The sequence below is a fragment of the Phoca vitulina genome, unplaced genomic scaffold (genome assembly GCF_004348235.1).
Source record: "Phoca vitulina isolate PV1807 unplaced genomic scaffold, GSC_HSeal_1.0 scaffold20, whole genome shotgun sequence".
Lineage (NCBI taxonomy): Eukaryota > Metazoa > Chordata > Mammalia > Carnivora > Phocidae > Phoca > Phoca vitulina.
The window spans coordinates 40353818-40369250 of record NW_022589723.1 but is presented as its reverse complement, the minus strand read 5'-3'; the positions used below and the strand labels follow the sequence as shown (position 1 = coordinate 40369250).

The following is a 15433-nucleotide window of genomic DNA, read 5'->3' as shown; positions in this document are numbered from 1 at the left end:
GCTCAAAGATTCTTACTAAATGGTGGACACTAATCATGAGTCTGTCCTTGAACTACAACCCCTAACTCCAGTCCTTTCCTGTGAAAGAATTTTATTGCCTTGACATGCTAAAGATGGCTGGAATTGGGAGTGAGGTATAGAAATAAGGACCAGCTGAAAGCCATAACTTGGTCATAGTTTATCGTCATCAGATACCTCACTCTGACTCTCAGAAAGTTGTGATTTAGGGAATCCAACATTCAGTTAAAATGAACTATTCAACTGAAGTGTCAGCAGAGCACAAGGGACAGTATCTTGGTTCCTGGCTCACTGGCACTTACTTGTTTACTGGCCTTTTCCCCTCCATTTGCTTTAGCCTATCACCCATAGGATTTAGGCCTGTGCATCTTGACTATGTGGCAAAGAGAGCTTTAAATATATATGTAGCCCAAGGTTCACATATGGTTGTAAGAAAGTAAAACTTTTTGGTAATTCCATGCTTTATAATGCTCAGTGACTTTTCGTTGCTTACCAAATCCCATTCAGCTCAGCGGTCTGAGTCTTCTGTAATCAAGTCCCAACTGCCCTTTCCAAACACCTTAACTCTCACGTTTCCCATGTATATCTATGTACTTAAAAAACCTTTACTGCTCGGGCGCCTGGGTGGCTCAGATGGTTAAACGTCTGCCTTCCACTCAGGTAATGATCTCAGGGTCCTGGGATCGAGCCCCACATCGGGCTCCCTGCTAACCAGGGAGGCTGCTTCTCCCTCTCCCTCTGCTTGTGCTCTCTCTGTGTGTGTCTCTCTCTCAAATGAATAAATAAAATCCTTAAAAAAACAAAACAAAACAAAAAAAAACCTTTACTGCTCACTGTCTTCCACGGTTCCCATCCGTTTCTGGCTCATGCCTGCATTCGTATTCCTTCTTTCACAAAAATACTTCTCTCTCTCACTCATTTTATCCACTACCCCTCCCCCATCATCCTATTCTGCCTCACAAAATTCTAGCCATCCATCAAGCCCTGTTTCAAGTTCCATTTCCTCCTTCAAGCTTTTCCTGTGTCCTCCAACTTCCTTTAACCCTCACAGCTCTCTATATTTCCCATATGTAATTAGCTAATCTAGCTAAGATGTTGAGGTTATTCCGGTGCTTCTATTATTCACACTCTTGGATTGTAATCTTTTTGAAGAAAGCATGATCTAATTTCCATCTTGTACTGCCCCATACCACTTAGCATGATGCACTTGCATTAGGAGGTCTTCCATAAATAGTTATTTTTACATAAAACCCATTCGCTGAAATATCAGTGGAAATTTACAAAAAAGAATTTTCTGCTGTACTCTTGTGTGCATTTAGTTTTTTAAAGAAATAATTTCTTCAAAAAAATAATTTCTTCAAAATAATAACTTATTTATCTTTGGTCTATAGTTTTCTCGTACGTAATTTAGCATTGGTGACCTTGAAAACATAGAGAAAACATTTAGATTCACAAGTTAAATAGATTGATTACGATCCATGAATTAGAAAGTAAGAAGCACAATAAAAGCATTTTATTCTTCAAATAAATCCTATGTAAATGTAGATATATGACATCTCTGTGCTCTAATTAGGGTGAAATACTATGATTTTTTTTTTTACTTGAGAAACTGTATACTTTATATATAAAATCCTAATCGAATAGTGTTGCAAGCTTTCCATATTGCCAGATACTTGTATAATTACTTAGTTCTCCTTCTATTTGTCTGTGCCCACCTACCAATATCATGAGATTTCCATATTCTTTTTTTCCCTTATTAAGCATCCTTTATAACTTCTCTATCCTTAATGGTTACAAAAGAGAATTTGGACAATAATCTAAAACATTAGATCTCACATTTTCTAGTCTACAGCTCCTTTCATCACTATGAATTTTGCTGGCCAAATTACATGTGGCATTTTGTCTTCAGTAAGGTTGATAGTTTTAGTCAGGAAAGATTTAGTAGATTTACTCAGTCACAGAAGCTGCTGCTGATAATTTGAGAAATGAAGCTTTTTATTAAATGAGGCTTTTTATTTATTAAATGAAGCTTCTTATTTTTATTTACATGATTTTAGCATGGTATGGATTTCTATGATTTATGAAGAGGAATCAGTCTCCGTGTGATTTCCCTGTCTTAGGATTAGACACATGTTAAATCAAAGGAAAACAAGGAGAGAGTAGATGGCGATCCAACAGTAGTTTCTCAAATGTGTATACAGTAGGCTCTGTAAATCTGTCTGTTGCTATGCCCACATCAGGATAAAGCTCTCTTATCAAGGTTATTGACCCAATTAATGTCCCTCACTTTACCAGTTTTTATTTTTTGTTGACTACTATCTTTCCTAAAGTAGGTAATTTTGAAACAATTGCAATTAAAAAAGAACTAGTTGGAGTTTTTTAACACAGTTACACAGTGATTTCCTTAAATATAATTTCTTAGCATAATGGTTCAGAAAAATAAGAAAGGGCTATGAGTGAAAAGCAGCCACAGGGAAGCCCATGAAAAGGAAGAACTGAATCAGACCTTAAAGATGCCCCAGGTTTTGTGGGGGACACCTTGAGGTTGGTGAAATGGCTTGGGCAGAGTTATGAGTAAGTTAATAAAAGAGCAAGTATCTTGCAAAGTGCCTAAAACATCATAGATTCTAAATACATGCTTATTTCCCTTTACTTATCCTATTAGGAGTAAAATGACAAGCGTAGACTAGTCTTCCAGCTCACTTCAAAAATACTAAGAACGTCAGAAATTCTCTGAACTGACCAACCCCCCCCCCCCCCCCCATTTTACGGGTGAGAAAAGTGATTTGCCCAAGACAGGAAAGAACTTCCGCAATCACTTACTGAATTAGAGGCAGAAGTGTGAGTGAAATGCAGGCCTCTGTATCCCCGTCTGGCATTCTTGGCCAGGCACGTGCCATGCTACATGGAACAAATTGGTGTTGAAAGTGAAAATGGGCCTGCTTGCTGGGGATGTCCCCAAATTTGTTGCCAGTTAAGACAAATTATTTCGTTTGTATACAGAAAAGAAACCAATGACATTCCTAACTGGAACTTGGATTCCTAAGACACTGCTACCCCGGCAGGTGCTGGCAAGCGCATGCCAGAGCTAAGGAAATGCTGACCTGAGAGACACTGGGCTGTCGGGTGCAGCAGTGGCGCACTCAGCCTGCTACACGGTATTGAGAGTGTTCCCTAAAGTAAGGGCACTTGAGAGAAGCCTGTCACGTTCTATGAAATTCTAGATCACAGCAAAATAGGTTCAGTTCAAAAGAGCCTCTGTTCTCTTACCTTCCACTCAATATATAGAATGAAAAACCAAAGTGAAGAGCATTTTTGCTCCTCTCAGATCAAAAGCCAGCCCTCTAGACACAGAAGTCAACTAGTGTTACTCTCAAGAAAGGGTCTACATCCCAAGTGAGGACCAAGATAGAAACAATAATTCTGTTTCTCCTTTAATTTATGAGAAATGAGAAAATGACACTCAGCCTGAACAAATTAGACCCTTTCAACGAAGAGGTAATGAAATCCTTCTGATTTTAATCCCTTGAGCAATCCTTGGAACAGCTTAAGTATATCCGAGCCCCCAGGAGGATCCTCTCCATGCCGAGTAATGTACTCAGCAATGGGAGAGTGCTGATGGTTTTTATTACCACTCTTCCGTTAAGTAGAATTTCTGTTGCCTTTCAGAGACTGAACCGTTTCATTTCATTGCTTTCATGTTTATTATTTTGCACTCTAAGAATTTGTACCAAGGGGCAGTGTGTTAATGCACCTACAAGGTGCTGTTCTCTATGCTTATGTAGTTAGCTTGGTTTGGGCCACTCTGGCAAAGAGGAGAAGAGAATTACCAGTCTGAGGAGAGTCAGGGGATGTGGAGAGGGCTCTTGGTACCATGGTAATGGGAGCCAAGCATCCCTCCCTCCCCATCTCAGGGGCAGATATTCAGACCTGGGACTAGGTGACTGATCTCATATGAGCCTGTGCAGTTAAGTAGGAGACTGACAAAGGTAGGACGATAAAGTCAGAAGACTATATGACGTCATTTGTGGCCTTACATTTATTATACTTTGTTCATGTTGAAATTGTACGTCGTAAGTTTTCTGTTTTCCTCTCGCAACCCAGTAGCAGGGTTAAAGCGTATGTAAGCCTGCAGAATCGAGAGAAAGCCACCGTGAAATATGTCTAGGATCCCTTCTGGCACCAACTTACCTTGCCCATACTTTGGTTCTCTTTGAAACCACTAGGAACTGGCCCAAGGTAGAGCTTTACGTGTTGAAATTGGGGCTTTCACTGATTATTTTATTGTTTATTTTTAAATTGCTCTGGGAAACTTTGCTTGCCTTCTTTAAGAGGTAAAAAGATAAAAATTAAGTGCTAAGAAAATTTCTTCAGGTAAATACACAGTTTTTGAGACTTAACATCTTAGATGGCTCTCTTGATCAGCTGCTGTTGGCAGGCTGTTCACACAGCCCAGCCCCCTGACAAGGCAGACGCCAATATGAAAATAGGAGCTTGGCCGTCAGAATCCCCTCATAGACTGTTAACTGCTTAGTTTTCTACTGGGCACCAGATCATATTTGTGTTCAAAGATAAGAGACTAGTGGTGGCAAGAGTAGGAAAGATATATTCTATCTCTGGCTTTAAACATATTTTTATAGCAATGCCTTTAGTTTTTGTTTTTGTTTTTGTTTTTTTTTACTGTTCTTTATTTTATAAAGGTTTTGGAATCTTCAGATTTCACTAACAATTTCTTCAATACTCATTTTTCCACTGTTGTCTTTACCATCTTATATTATGCAAGATTTTAAACACTGTGCCAGTACACTTATGATTTATATTCCTAATGCTTTCAACTTCAAATTCACTGTAGAAATGGCAGCCAGAGCATCTTGAAATTGACTTTATTCTTAAGGGTCATCGTGGGATATATTTTGCAGTAATTTTGTGAGGCCTTATTTTTTTAATTTTATTTTAAATTCACCAAATTGGCGAATTAATTTTAGGCTTTGTTATTTTCTATCTCACATAATCCCTCACTTTTCACATTTAGAGCCTACTTATTTCTGACTTCTTGATTTTGTTTTGTTTTGTTTTTCCCTATGTTTGAAGAAAATCTAAAAGATCCCCAATTATATAGGCTGCCCCCTAAATAAGTAAAGTGGTAGTGCCGATAGAATGCCATTATTATTGCTCGTGGTTGGCAGAGTTCTTATTGTCCATTCTGCAAACTTAGAATGGACAGCCCTATCTCAAAGCATTTTACATGCATAACAGAAGCAACTGAAAAAACACCTAGAAATTCCCTTTATCTCTTCCTGCCCCAACCACGTGCACAGCTGTATACTGTTGACTGTTCAAAGCACAGAGTTAAGAAATGGCTTCCAAATTCTCCATTAGGGAAATTTATGTAGGTTTTTGTTTTTTTTTAAGATTTTTATCTATCTATGAAAGAGAGAGAAAAAGAGCACAAGAGCGGGGGGGATAAGCAGAGGAAGAGGGACAAGCAGACCCTGCACTGAGCGCCGAGCCCAACTCGGGGTTCGATCTCAGGACCCTGAGATCATGACCTGAGCAGAAATCAAGAGCTGAATGCTCAACTGACTGAGCCACCCAGGCACCCCTATGTAGGTTTGTTTTAAGGTTTCTCATTGCACAGCAATTGTACACCTGAGAAAACTGAATACTTAACCTGCTTGAGCTCTGTGAAAGGCTGATTGCAATGAAAAGATGAATACATTTCCCTCACACCTCCACCTGAACTGATGCCTGCTCACCCTGCTGTTTCTGTAAGGAAGACATGGCCTTCAGGCCTTACCTATTTAATTTAGCTTCTGTTTAAGAATTAACTGTTTTGGGGGCGCCGGGTGGTTCAATCGATTAAGCGTCTCTGCCTTCGGCTCAAGTCATGATCCCAGGGTCCTGGGATTAAGCTCCCCTGCTCCGCAAGGAACCTGCTTCTCCCTCTCCCTCTCCTGCTTCCCCTGCTTGTGCGCTCTCTCTCTCTGTCAAATAAGTAAATAAATCTTAAAAAAAAAAAAAAGTTAACTGTTTTGTAGGGCACCTGCCTAGCTCAGTCGATGAAGCATGAGACTCTTGATCTTAGGGTCATGAGTTTGAGCCCCACATTGGGCTTAGAGATTACTTAAAAACAAAAATTCACAGTTTTGTGAAAACACTAATTTGAAAAGATATATGCACCCCTGTGTTTATTGCAGCATTATTTACAATAGCCAAGATATGGAAGCAACCCAACTGTTCGTCAATAGATGAATGGATAAAGAAGATACACACACACACCTATATATACATACATACAGTGGAATATTACTTAGCCATAAAAAATAATGAAATTTTGCTATAAGTGACCACACATATGGACCTAGAGGGTATTATGCTAAGTAAAATAAGTTAGAGAAAGACAAATACCATATGATCTCACTTATACGTGGAGTCTTAAAAAAAAAAAAAAAGACAAAAAGCAGAAACAGACCCCTAAATACAGAGAATAAACTGGTGGTTACAAGAGGGATGGGGGCAGAGGGATAGGCAAAGTGGGTGAAGGGGAGTGAGAGGTACAATCTTCCAGTTATGGAATGAATAGGTCACAGGGATAAAAGGTACAACCTAGGGAATATAGTTTGTGGTATTGTAATGGCATTGTATGATGACGGGTGATAGCTACCCTTTGGTGAGCACAGCATAATGTATAGACTTGTAGAATCACTACATTGTATACCTGATACCAATGTAACATTGTGTGTCAACTCTACTTCAATAAAAGAGAAAAGGGGGGAAAAAAGAATTAAGCGGGTGCCTGGGTGGTTCAGTCAGTTAAGCGTCTACCTTCCAGTCAGGTCATGATCTCAGGGTCCTGGGATCGAGTTCCCGCATCGGGCTCCCTGCTCAGCCGGGCGTCTGCTTCTCCCTCTCCCTCTGTGCTGCCTCTCCCTCCTTCTCTTAAATAAATAAATAAAATCTTTAAAAAGGAAAAAAGAATTAACAGTCTTGTTACTCTCAATTCACAGAAAGAAACAGAGGTAAAGGAACGGTCTGTTTTTGACATTCCTATATTTACAGAGGAATTCCTGAACCACAGCAAAGGTAATTACCAAAGTATCATTTTGTGTTCCTCAGGTTTGTGACAGGGGGTTTCATTCTCAGGAGGGATTCATTGCTCAAAAGCAGCAGTATTGATATTCCTGACCCTAGGACTGGTCTGGAAGGAGAAAACTGTTTCCATTTCACTCTGTAGTGAGGGTAGCTACTCAAAAACCAGTGAAGGAAGGCTAGGCCAGTTTTGTCAAAGCTACTTTAGTCTCTGGATCAAGGGAAATAAATATGCATCACTAATTCAGTTGCTTTCAGACTCTTAGCCTGAAACCCTTTGTATAAACAAAAGCTTACACGGGCATCCAGAATATAAAATAAGTAAAAGCAAAGCTGACCCCATTGCAGTAAAGATGGAGACCCACAGCTGTGCTTGCACAGTCTCCCAGGATCCCCCTGTGAAGCCCCTCAGCCTTCTCATTGCACAGTTTTAAAAAACAAAATAAACAGAAATACCGAGAATTGCAACTGTTCTTTGCAGTCTTAAGTAGGAATATGACCAGCTTTAAGAATTAAAATAGCTCTGGGGAAGCAGGCATTTTATTGCTGAAATTGCTATCTGGAAGGCTATAATGAGAATAGGGAGATGAGGTGGGGTAGCTAATTAGAGACAGCTAAGCAGAACTTCCTCGTAAGAGTCTCTGGGAATCCTCGGAGACTCCTAGTGCTACATGTGTTCTGTGCGGGGGGGTGTGTCCTCAGCTCGGGAGGCAGAGCTCCGCCAGCTTCGGAAATCCAACATGGAGTTTGAGGAGAGGAATGCAGCCCTGCAAAAGCACGTGGAGAGCATGCGCACAGCAGTGGAGAAGCTGGAGGTGGATGTGATCCAGGAGCGGAGCCGCAACACCGTCTTACAGCAGCACCTGGAAACCCTGCGGCAGGTGCTGACCAGCAGCTTTGCCAGCATGCCCTTGCCTGGTAATGTCACCCTTACCTGAGCATTTCGGTGGTGGGGAAGGGAGCGGGTGCTGTCTTGTGTTGGTATTAGTGGGGTGAGGCTGAAGGCTCCCCACCAAGAGGAAAATCAATAAAATAGGGTTTTCTTCCCTCAGAAGTTTCTGTGGGTCTTGTCATAGTATCTCAGTATTGGCTACCGTCATCCAAAATTTCAGGCTCTCTGGTCATTTAAAATTTTCTTCAGTTATATTTTAATGTAATTTATTTTCCTTTCTATGAAGTTTAATTTGATATTCAGAATAATGGAAACTGAGTAATAAGTCCTGAGTGGAGCATTTTTCTTATATATGTTTGCTCACTTTGTAATTTTGTTATTTAATGGGAAGGAAGAGGAAAACAAACACTAGTATTTTTTATATCCTCTTTCCTGTGAAGGATAATCACAGCAGAAAGCAGGGAGAGTCTGTAACTTTTTGTTATATGCAGCTACTCGTATATACTGTAGAACAATTACATAGCCCGTCTTTTTATTCAGGATATGTGGATTAATTTCATTGCTTTGAGGTCTCAAAGTCTCTCCTCTGAAATGAAAATCTTATCTGTGGAGCAGACCAAGTGTGGCATGCTTGTGCCCTATGCTTGAACTGAATAGGGAGGATTTTCTTACTTTCTCTCCTTATCTCACTTCAGGAAGTGGAGAAACACCTACAGTGGACACCATTGACTCATATATGAACAGACTGCACAGTATTATTTTAGCTAATCCCCAAGACAATGAAAACTTCATAGCTACAGTTCGAGAAGTTGTGAACAGGCTTGATCGTTAGGGAATGGTGAGTGCTCACTGATGCAATATGTATGTGCCAACACGTCATCAAAAATAAGAAGGCAGTAGACTTTCTCAATGCTACTAAAACCCTGGCATTACATCAAATAAATGAGTTGGAGACTTGATTAAAATTACTGTTACATGGTTACTAAATGTAGTAAATAATGTTAGGAAAGAGTTCTTTCTCATGCATGCCTCAGCATGGTTTAATGGAAAGAGCATGACTTTTTTGTGGTTGAACCTCCATTCCAGTTTTGTTAGCTATTAGCTGTATTCTCCGGTGTTAGTTTCCCAAAGGGTTTTGAAGAGTGAATGAGAAGCTTAGAGGAAATCACCCCCAAAACAGCACTTAGAACAAAATAACTATCACTTAATTATTAAGCTTCCTTTTCCCTGGAAAATACTGATGATAACTTACAACAGCAGTCACTGAGACATCGCATGTGTATAAACCTACGTAAGTAAGAAGCTTTTCATTCAGCACTCAATATCAGAGTAACTATTGTATGTTCAGTGTCACTGTGGAGTATCCTTACAGTGAAACAGCTATTGCCCTGTTTAAAGAGATTTAGACTTTAAAAAAAGGGGGAAAGGGGGCACCTGGCTGGCTCAGTCAGAAGAGCGCACAACTCTTGATCTTGGGGTCATGAGTTCCAGCCCCACGTTGGGTCCAGAGATTACTTAAATAAAATAAAAACTAAAAAGACTTTAAATCGATTTAAAAAATAAACTCAGTAAGCAAAAAAGAGAGGAGAGAGAAAATAAGTCTTCTAAAATATATTCAACAAATGACTAGTAGTATGTGTTATGTCCTCTTAGAAAAGAAAAAAAGTACATTTCCAGAAAGTCTCTGCCCATATAAACTTTTTGGCTACTAATGGTGAGTCGTCAGGTGTCATTTCTTAAATAGAACTCGTATGTGTTCACTTAAATTCCTAGAGCTAGGGTGCCCTGTAGTATGCCATCCCACAGAATTGACATCCCTTTGGTCTGCCGGTCAATGCCTACAGACATATAAACTGGAAATCCTAGGACCATATGGTGAGGTGGCCATATATGGGTAGAAAAACAAAAGTGGACAGCAGGATATGCTCCTTACAATGGCCAGTCATGGGTTTGAATCTTTATTTATTTGTCCCGCAGGTACATGAGCACACTCATATACATATTCATATTCTAGCATGGTTTGGACCTTGAGCAAAATGTATAAAAATAAATAAAACCCATGGTTCTTTGTCTAATGAGGCAACATCTGCTAGCAGAGACAAAAGGAGTAGTCTCTCCTCGGCCATGCCATTGGACGGTAACCCTGCAAGACAATTGATTATACTTTAGCCTCAGCTGTGTTCTGATGGGGGAAGGATTACCATCCTTCTAGCGGGTAGCCAGATGGAACAGACCGCACTTCTAAGAGATGGCTGGACTCCCTACAGGATAAAGAATGGCATTACCGCTGCTGTTTATGAAGGGAACAGCTTGTAAATCTAGGCCTGGGATTTTCAGAGTCTCATCATCCTTCTCATTTTCACACGGTGTTTTCAATTAGCACTGTTGTAGGCTTGAAAAGAGAGAGCCCGGAGAAACTGTGGAAGATTGGGAAAGAACACAGTAATTGATAACATGGTGTCTCCTCACGTAGGTATAGGGCAGTTATTGCAAGTTTTGAGTCAAAAGTGGTTTTCTATTTTGAGCATTTTGCCAGTAAGACTCTCCTAAAGCTATGCCTATCTCAGGATATTAACTGTAGTATCAGCTTCCAGAGGTGTCGTTGAAAGCCTAGAATGTTACCATTATCCTTGATTTGAACCTATATTTTGCTCTTGAAAAAAGCAATACCTGAAATGTGAACCGTTTTTATTACTACAGATTCTTACAATCTAGTCACTCAAACATAACTAAGAGTAGATAGTTCCCCACACCCCTCGAAACTGTCAAATGAAACAATTATTAAGACTGTGATTAATACTAGCTTGGCCTCATTATACAAATATGTACAAACAGAGAGGCCTGATGTCCCCAGCATTCGTGGTGCAATTAATTACTCTGACGTGAGCTTGGCAAAGGTTTCATCCACTGTCAGGAGCCAGTGAGTGAAGGGAAGCCAGTGTCCTACAGTTTTAGGAACATATTAGAGCTGGAAGGGACCTTTAGAAATCCCAACATTTTACATAGGAAGAAACTGGGTCCCAGAGAGGTGAAATTTCTTGCCTGAATATCTAAGTAGATGAGTGCAGAATCCAAGACTAGAACGCGTATACCTAAAATCTGGTTCAGTGGGGTTTCTAAAACATTGCTATAAGGAGTGGGGGCAGGTGTAAGGGGAAAGCACTAAAAAAAACCTTGGAATGTGAGCATTAAGATAAATAGAAAGCAAATAGAAGAACTTACAATCCAATAATTATAATGTTACAAAATTTTGGTTGGCCCATTTAAAAATCATTTTTACGGACGTACAATGAAAGACTTGCCCCAGCTGCCACCTTCCTCTGTGACTAACTGGTGCTTAGGAAAAAAGTAGGGCTGGGAGGAAACCGTGGGGGCAATTTCACATTGAGAGGTGACCATGTCACATAAACTGTCAAAATCCATGTTACTTGATTTCAGTTTAACCAAATGAAAAATATTCGGCTCTTTGAGGAATTGAAAAAAGAAAAAAACCTTTTCTTATGCGATTACTTTTTTAGCAATGTAAGAAAATATATTGATCCTGTGCACACAATACATTTCTATATACATGCCAAGATTTTTAGATTTATGCTTGAAGAAAATTGGTTTTGATTGATTATACATTCTTTGGACTAAAATGGAGTACTAATTTTCTATCATCGGATTTGGCCCTGATAGTTGCTTTTCTGTGTTGGGCTGACGATTTTCCTACCTCCCCATTGTTGCTGAACTGGAGCTGGGCCATGTTTCATTGAAATGTTATCTAAAACATCTCAGTGAGCTTGTCTGCTTGCAGCTTTATGAGCTCTTTTGTTTACGCGCACCCTGCTCCTCACCTCAACCCTACCAGAAATAGAACAGAGAGAGCCCTAACATTTCTGATCAGTGCTTACCTTTTTGGTATCTTCATTGTTTTTCTCCCTCCCAATCCTACAGGTCTTAGAGCTCCAGGATGTTCTGTAAGTGGTTTTACTTGTGAGGAATGAGAAGCCATCCATGGAAATTTGAACTGAGTGGAGGCAGAGAGGGGGTACAAATTGCTGTGCTTGGGAAAGCACTGTCAGTTAGGAGTTCAATGCCTTCACCCCGGGAAGCGTATGAGAGAGCAGCTAGAGGAACGTGGATATGCACTTCCTGTGGAACCGTCCTTGTGCAGCTTTGAAAGCGTACAGCCACTCTCCCGGGTCTTCGGTTTTCTGTCATCTGCATTTCTTTCTGATAAAGTGGGTCTGCATAGATTCTGCCCACCGGCCGCCCTGACCCTGACCGCTCCTGCAGCAGAAGGGAAGCCTTCTCATTGCTCCACTTCACACAGGACCCTTTTCCCAGTGGTTCTGGCTTTCTTACCTAGCTGTCACTTTTTTTTTAATGCCTTTGGGGGTGAGTTTTTATTTCCTTCACCCCCTCCAAGTTCAACATCTCCATTTTCTGACCTCTGGGGTCTGTTGCTCAGCAGGGCTCTGAAGGAGAGCCTCTCTCATTGGACAGGCCCAGGCTTCTCCCTTCATTGTCCTGCTGTGACTCCAAAGAAAGGAGCTTCTTGTCGACAGTGCCCTGTGGAGTGAGGCTGTGTTTCCGACCCCACACGGTGCTCAGTGGGTGCCAGCCCTCACCGAGGCTTTGTGATTGCTGCCCTGACGGAGAATGCTCTTTCCTTCCTCCTTGCTACTGCCTGCTGTTTCCTAAGCATTGCTCCTGCACAGACACCGTGTCCCAGCCCCAGCAAGGCTCTCTGTTCCCATCTGTTGGCGATGTCTTGTGGAGCATTTTTGCTAAGGAAAAGGTCATTGGCAAACAGGAGAGAACGGGAAAAGTAGTTTCTCATTTGGCATTGAAAAAAAAAAAGAACCCCAAAGTTTATCATGAGTGAGAACTGAGGGAATCCCTGTCTGCTTTAGGTATACTGATGCAAAGATAGGGACAGGTGGAACTGTTCGAAAGCGTCTCTTGAGCTGACAAGCAAGGGCACAGAGGAATTCGTCTTCTCTCTGCAGCCACAACTGCAAATCGACGGCAAAAGGACAGGCTTCCCTTCCTTTTCCCCTCTTAGGAAGTGATTTTTTTTTCTTTTAACACCAAAAGGGAAGAGAGGTTTCTGATTCTCACCTCAGGGTTTTGTTGTGTTTTGTTTTGATGCTCTAGAGCACAAGGCTGACAGTTGCAGCTGAGATCTTTGGAACCAAAGTGGGGCATGCTGAGCCCATTGTCTAGGCACCACGCCACTGAAGCAGGTGGAAGTGTGTCCCCCTCACAATCTGCTCATGAGCCAGGGTACAAGCCAGAAACCCCCTGTCGTGTTGCTGCACCATCCTGTCTTCTCAGCATCTCCTTACCTGATTTCTTTATTAGCCCAAAGGAAATAAAATAACAACAAAAACAACCTTTTTAAAAAATGTTATGTGAGCACACGTCAAATTTCCATGCACTGAAGCCCACACACCACTGCTTGGCAACTTCTTAGAATAAGAGCCCATCATTATCTGTCACCATAAGCCTAGCCTGCTTTGTTCTGTATTTTCCTATTTTCCTGCCCTCACCTGCTGTTCCTGTCACTTCCCTCAGCCTCCTTGCCTGCTCGGTCCAAGCTAGAACACCCTGTGTGTGGCAGAAGGACAGCCAAGCCAGTTCTGGAAGTTTGTATCTGCCTTCTGCCAGACACTTGGTCTCCTTTTTCTTTCCTCCTGATATTTCTGTTTCTCCTTTGTGTCAGTTTTGTGCCCTTTTGTTAGCAGCACTGTTGAGCAGGAAAGGCTGTAACTTGGTCCGAAGATTATCATTCTCCAGACTCTAGCTAGGACGTCTGACATTGACTTGAAACATTTACATATTCAGGAATGCCCCGGATCTTGCAAGAGCCTACACTCTGAAACCATTTTCACAAAATATGCAGCCTGCTTTTGAAATACTGCCTCTCCCAGTAACTACACACCTGACTCTGGTGGCTGGGATTCAGCTGCCACAAAACCGTCAGATTCTGTAAAGCAGGTGTGCGTCGCTCAAGCGGGAGGTGGTGTGAGCTTACAGGCTGACGTGCACCTGAGTCCTGTTTCCCAATAAACCTGTAGGTATTCCTGCACACTTACAGGTTCTTCTCAAGAAATGACTTGTTGCCTATTCAGTATTACAGATCTCTTTTTTTCTTTCATTAAAACACAAGGAGCAGCTGAGGAAAGTAAGACAAAGTGTTTTATTTCTGACAACATTAAATTTTAGGGAAAAAATTGTGTACATGTATTTGGAACTGTTGAAATGCCAAGTTTTCTGTACAAGTGTTTTTGTAATTAAACTTTTAGATTTTCTTTGTTTTTGAAGAAGTTGATATGCTTGCTTGACACTTGCCTCATTAAAACTTTTCTATGTTGAATCCACCTCATTCAATTTTCCCTGCATTGTAATGAAAAAAAGTCCTACCTCTGCCTTTTCATCTTAAAGACTTTGTCAACTCCACATTAATCATCAAGACTGTTATGCTTTTAAAACATTAACACATTCATTTTACTAATTGCTTATTCAAAATGTGTCTTAGCCTGTTTGAGAGTTCAACTCTTTTAATGTATGGTGTAACAATACAGTGAGCTGTAATTCATTTTAATGTAGCAGTGGTATTCTGGAGGCAACATGGAAGAAGTCTGATGTTCTTCCTTTTGACAAGAGATTAGTTGTCCTTAGATGCTTGCTTTTAAAAAAACCACTACTTAACCAATCAGAATCTTTTTTTTTAATATTTTATTTATTTATTTGACAGAGGGAGACACAGCGAGAGAGGGAACACAAGCAGGGGGAGTGGGAGAGGCAGAAGCAGACTCCCCACTAAGCAGGGAGCCCAATGCGGGGCTCTATCCCAGGACCCTGGGATCGTGACCTGAGCCAAAAGCAGATGCTTAACGACTGAGCCACCCAGGTGGCCCCAATCAAAATCATTTTTAAAGGAAATCTGTCAACCTATTCCCACCATGCTTTTAAAATCCTAGGGGCGAGAGAGAACCTGGCTTTCAAAGCCTGCTGCTCTCCAAGTAGCCAGTGGTATTGTGTTGGGCAAGACTTGCTTTGCTCCAGCTCCAGTTTCCTCTTCTGAAAGAACACATGCCTCGCAGCTCTCTTACACTGTTGTTAGAAAGCTTTAGGGAACAGAACTGACCATGCTTTGGAGGACACAAAGACTTGGTTACATGAGTGCCGAGAATTATTTATTGAGCCAACTTAGTTAGGATGGGCCTTGACTGTACGCTTAACAGAAACCCAAATCAGCAAAAACTTGAACAAGAAGTGCGTCTCTGTCATGGAAAAGTATTCCAAAGGTTGGCAGTCCAAGACCAGTATAATGGCTCCGGTCTGCACCACAACATGGCTCCTTTCTCAGGGTCACCTCATGGTCCAAAATAGCCACTTGACCATCAGCCATCCTTTGAAATTCCGGGCAGCATGAAGAAGAAA

The 15433-nt window shown here is 41.1% G+C and overlaps 1 protein-coding gene across 3 annotated transcripts in view; it reads left to right on the top strand.

Annotated features, from left to right (window-relative positions):
* HMG20A (high mobility group 20A) overlaps window positions 1-14117 on the top strand; it is a 75818-nt gene extending 61701 nt beyond the window's left edge. For 2 of the 3 annotated variants that reach the window (XM_032417078.1, XM_032417076.1), the window contains 4 exons: window positions 7026-7101; window positions 7810-8025; window positions 8695-8837; window positions 11936-14117. In XM_032417078.1, coding sequence (XP_032272969.1) covers window positions 7026-7101; window positions 7810-8025; window positions 8695-8831 — 429 coding nt within the window. In that variant the 3' untranslated portion in view covers window positions 8832-8837; window positions 11936-14117. Of the gene's footprint in view, window positions 1-7025; window positions 7102-7809; window positions 8026-8694; window positions 9476-11935 lie in introns of those variants that run through there. The other variant, XM_032417077.1, reaches the window with a different exon arrangement.
* The last annotated feature ends 1316 nt before the right edge of the window (window positions 14118-15433 follow it).